The 4164-nt window shown below is 40.9% G+C and overlaps 1 protein-coding gene across 2 annotated transcripts; it reads left to right on the top strand.

Moving 5' to 3' along the window:
- Positions 1–388: 388 nt before the first annotated feature.
- LOC119659774 (kelch-like protein 21) lies at positions 389–2660 on the top strand. 2 transcript variants are annotated; one of them, XM_038068035.1, is made up of 7 exons: positions 389–597; positions 667–763; positions 822–1058; positions 1110–1219; positions 1307–2003; positions 2064–2310; positions 2373–2660. In XM_038068035.1, exons 1-7 carry the CDS (start codon positions 523–525, stop codon positions 2518–2520), a joined length of 1611 nt encoding a protein of 536 aa, XP_037923963.1. In that variant the 5' UTR covers positions 389–522; the 3' UTR covers positions 2521–2660. The 2 variants fall into 2 exon arrangements, with proteins under 2 accessions (XP_037923963.1, XP_037923964.1); XM_038068036.1 differs by having other exon boundaries at positions 1122–1219.
- Positions 2661–4164: the final 1504 nt, after the last annotated feature.

The raw sequence follows: 4164 nt of genomic DNA on the forward strand, positions 1-4164 counted from the left end.
GGCTTTAGTCATTAGTAAATAAAATTAACCATTTACTTCGAAAAATACATCCCTTAAGGAAATTTTTCGGCATGCTTTTGGCTTAGATAAATTTAGGCAATTACTTTTCAGTTCTTCGTACACAAAGTAGGGCTTTCTTGAGATATCTCAAATTTTATATTAATTACTCAATATTTTCTGTAGGCAACTTGCTCGACAGGGGAAAACCCACTATTCCATGATAATTAAACCAAATTTTAATGGAAACAGGATAGATAGGTACCTCTTATTTTTGGGGGTGCTCTTTGACCTGAACTTTAATGAGGGATAAATTGATTTTTTTAAATTGCCTGAATAAATTATCTTTGAACCTCGAATCTGCTCATTACTTGTTTAAGTTTTGCCACTAAAGGACGTCTTGATCTTGGGTACAGGACAAGAAATATTTCCAGTGTCTAACTGTGGATACAGTTCTGGTCTTGATATCTTTTATAAATTGATTACTGCTTTCTTAATTTCTGAACATTTGGTGAGCTTCGAACTATGGATTATCAGTCACAGGAAATTTGTCACCATGAATTCTTTGAAGAGTTGAATATTCACCGGAAAGAATCGAAGGTACCGTGCATATTTCAGGAATCCTTTTAAATTGCAGCAAAAATTATTTCCTTTTTATCTATGGTGTAGCATTTGGATTTGGTGCTGAATGTTGGTGGTAAACAATTTCCGGCTCATAAGCTAGTTTTGGCCTGCATATGTCCTTATTTCGAGGCTATGTTCAATGGTAAGTAAATAGCTCCACTTCACTCCCTAAATTTTGACTTATCTGACCGACGCTTTAGGTTGCTTTCAAGATAGTAGCAAAGAAGAAATTGAATTACTGGGTTTGGAGCCTGAAACGTTTGAACTCATGCTAGAATACATATATACTGGACATATAGTTTTTACCAAGGACACTGCGATTGATATTTTCAAAACAGCCGATTTCCTTCAATTGAGTTGGTTACCAGAGGAGTGTGTTAAATTCATGGCGCACAACATAGAGCATGACAATTGCATATCATACTGGAAGTTAGGAGGTAAGATAGTCACGCATTTGTAAATCTTTGATTAATCGATCGCAATTTTAGAGTCTTTTCAAGAGTGCTCCAAGCTGAAAATGCAGGCCTTAGAATACGCTTCCACTTTTCTGGGCGAAATTATGGTCACAAAGGATTTCCTTGAGCTAGAGTTTGTTGATGTAAGTAAGACAAGCCGATTTGTTCATAGATTTACATCTTTATCCTTTCAACTGACATATACCATTTCTATTATTTGATGACTTCAGCTGGAAACTCTGATAGCCTCATCTGAGAGATACTTCACCCAAAAAAATGAACTTTACGAAACGATCTACACAGCAATAATGAAGTGGATTCAGCACAGTCCAAGTAAGCGAAAAATACACTTAAAGAAACTGCTGGCGTTCGTGAAAACCCAGGACATAAGACAGTCTTTCCTGGACAATGTAATTATGAAGGATAATCTCCTGCAACAAGATATAGCCGCTGCCAACTGGTTACTAGACAATTTCTCCTTGACAAAATCGCAGAACTCATTTAGTTTCAACGACTCAGCAACAGAGTCTGGGAAAAAAGCTCCACACTTGTTCATAATGGACACTTCGACTCGCTGCTCAGGTTTCAACGTAGAAACAAAACGAATGTTTTGGCTGCCAAATCGTCCTATGTCACAAGGATTCTGTGCGCTGTGGCGAAATGAGCACATTTACATCTTCGGTGGTTTAAAAACTCAGAATGCCCTGCGGTATGATAAGGAAACAAATCATTGGGAATACATCCCATTCCGAACCCAAATTTTAAACAGTGCTGGGTCTTTCGTGGATGACACAGCCTACATCAGTGGCGGCTTCTTCTACAATAACTGGCATGACACGGTGTTGCGATACGATCTGCATCGAGGCAGATTTGATAGAGGTCCAAGGATGATAATGAAGCGAGCGTACCACGGATCAGTTGTGGATAGTGAGTAGTGTACTGACGTTAGTCTTCGACTCCCTTGAAAATCTATTTTTATCTCCGTAGATCGATGCCTCTATGTCTGCGGAGGAAGTAATGGCTCTGGTGAATCTGTTATCAAACTAGCTCTATCAGAACGGATGGACATTCGTGAAGGGTTCTGGAGACTTCTCCCTGGTATGAAATATGCACACGGAAAATGTAACGTCGCCATGGTCGACGAGACACTTTATTGCACGGATATAGCTGGGGGAAGAACGGAATGTTTTGATATTCGACGTGGCGCTTGGGAATCAATTGCTGAAGCTCCGGGGTAAGAATATTGTTTTTATCAGTTTCAAATACGGTACTAATATATGCCTTCATGCTTCTTAGGAATAACGGTGCCATAGTTTCCTATAACAGGAATCTTTATCGTATTTATGAAAATGGTATATCGGTTTATAGCCCATCGGCCGATGCATGGTCCCGCGTGAAAGATTATTTTTATATCACACCCGTGGCAGTTGCGATAGATAATTAGAAGATTACTTTAATATTATGAAGTACCAGAAGTGTCGCTGTTAGAATGGAGGTGAAAAATATGTCTGTATATATTGCGGTCCTGATTTATTTGATTAATTTATTCTACCTAAAAAATAAAAAGAAGTATTCGATTTCAAAGTATTAGTTGTTTCCTTATATATGGTTGCCAGACAGTCCTAGACGAGGTATACCGTGTCAATCACGGTCCACGGAAATCGGCTCGGCGCACTCCTTTACTGTTCTGCGCCAAGTGCTCTTCGCAGGACAGTCCACTGCAGCCAGCAATAAAATTGTCGTCCCTCCTTACTGTGTGACCTATCTGCGCTTTGTACCAACCATGTTCTTTTCTCGCAATATGTAGTCCCAGGTCAACGTACCTCGATGATAAGTCGCTGACAATTGTTCACAAAGAACTCGAATCTAGTTTCGTGCCACCATTGTCATGAACATCGCAATAACCCGTATGGGGTTTAGGCATGCTTTCCGATAAAGAGCTCCAGACATCTCGATTTTGCCCAAAGTCTACCAATTCGATTTCTCTAAAAGCTGTCTAGCGTCTTGGCCTACGCCATCGCTCCATCTTAGGTCAGGGTCTGCCAAGTCTTCTTTTTCTACCATAGAAATTGCCCTTATGTGCTCTCCGGTTTTAGTCATACTCACCCTCATGGATCCCTCCTACTTCAGCCTATTGAGCCAGATTTAATTTGCAATCAGACGTCTTGTTTTCGCTCATCGTTATAGAGGCCATGGAAGTGTCCATCTACATCTAGGGGGCCAAAGGTTCTTCGGAAGATTGTTTTCTCGAACGCAGACAATTTTTCGCGGTTTGCAGTTTTTCTTGCCAAGAGCTCAGGTCTCCGAGAAATATACGCGTGCTGTCAAAATCAAGTTCGGTGTCATTGTCGGCAGAAACCATGCTTCCTAGATATAGATATTGATCAACGCCCATTAATGCAGGTAGGGAGATTGCTATAACCCATCAAACTAAGAGTCTTGCTTTGGTTGGTGTTTATCTCTCGCTCTCTAAATCCAGAGTCATTTGGTCAAGGTCCAAGGCCCGATGAAAGAGCAAACAGATGTCATGGGGGGTAGTCAAGATGTTTGAGGAAAGATGTCATAGTCCATTGAACTCCTCCAAGTCTTCCAGAGAAAGCAACATGAAGAACGTCACCGAATACAAACAGAAAAAATATCGGTGATAAAATATAACCCCAGGGGATTCAGCTCTGGACCTCAAATTTCTCTTAGACTTATATATAACTATTGGTCTCTCTGTAATGCTCCTCCTGCGTAGAGCACGCCAGATACACTCCTGCTCGCGCCCTTGAAAACCTTTTAAAAATTGATGAAATGGGGTGAAGCTAAGATCGAAACTCCGCGCATTGTTTCAAATTGATCCGTAGGATGCTGTGGTCGATGTAGGGGATGACGAGCGGAAAACTGTCAGCTCGCTGTAGAAACCTGTGTCCCTTGATGAAGAATTATTTTAGTTATTATCATGGTGCCGGCAAGGAGCACGCAGATACTCTCCCCCAATTGTCATACTCAAGAGTGGTGCCTTCTTTTGGAACCTTAACGATTATTCCTTTCTTCCATTTTCTGGCGAAAATCCCGGATTCACAGGGCTTCCGTACGAGCGGAA

This window comes from Hermetia illucens, chromosome 6 (assembly GCF_905115235.1).
Source record: "Hermetia illucens chromosome 6, iHerIll2.2.curated.20191125, whole genome shotgun sequence".
Lineage (NCBI taxonomy): Eukaryota > Metazoa > Arthropoda > Insecta > Diptera > Stratiomyidae > Hermetia > Hermetia illucens.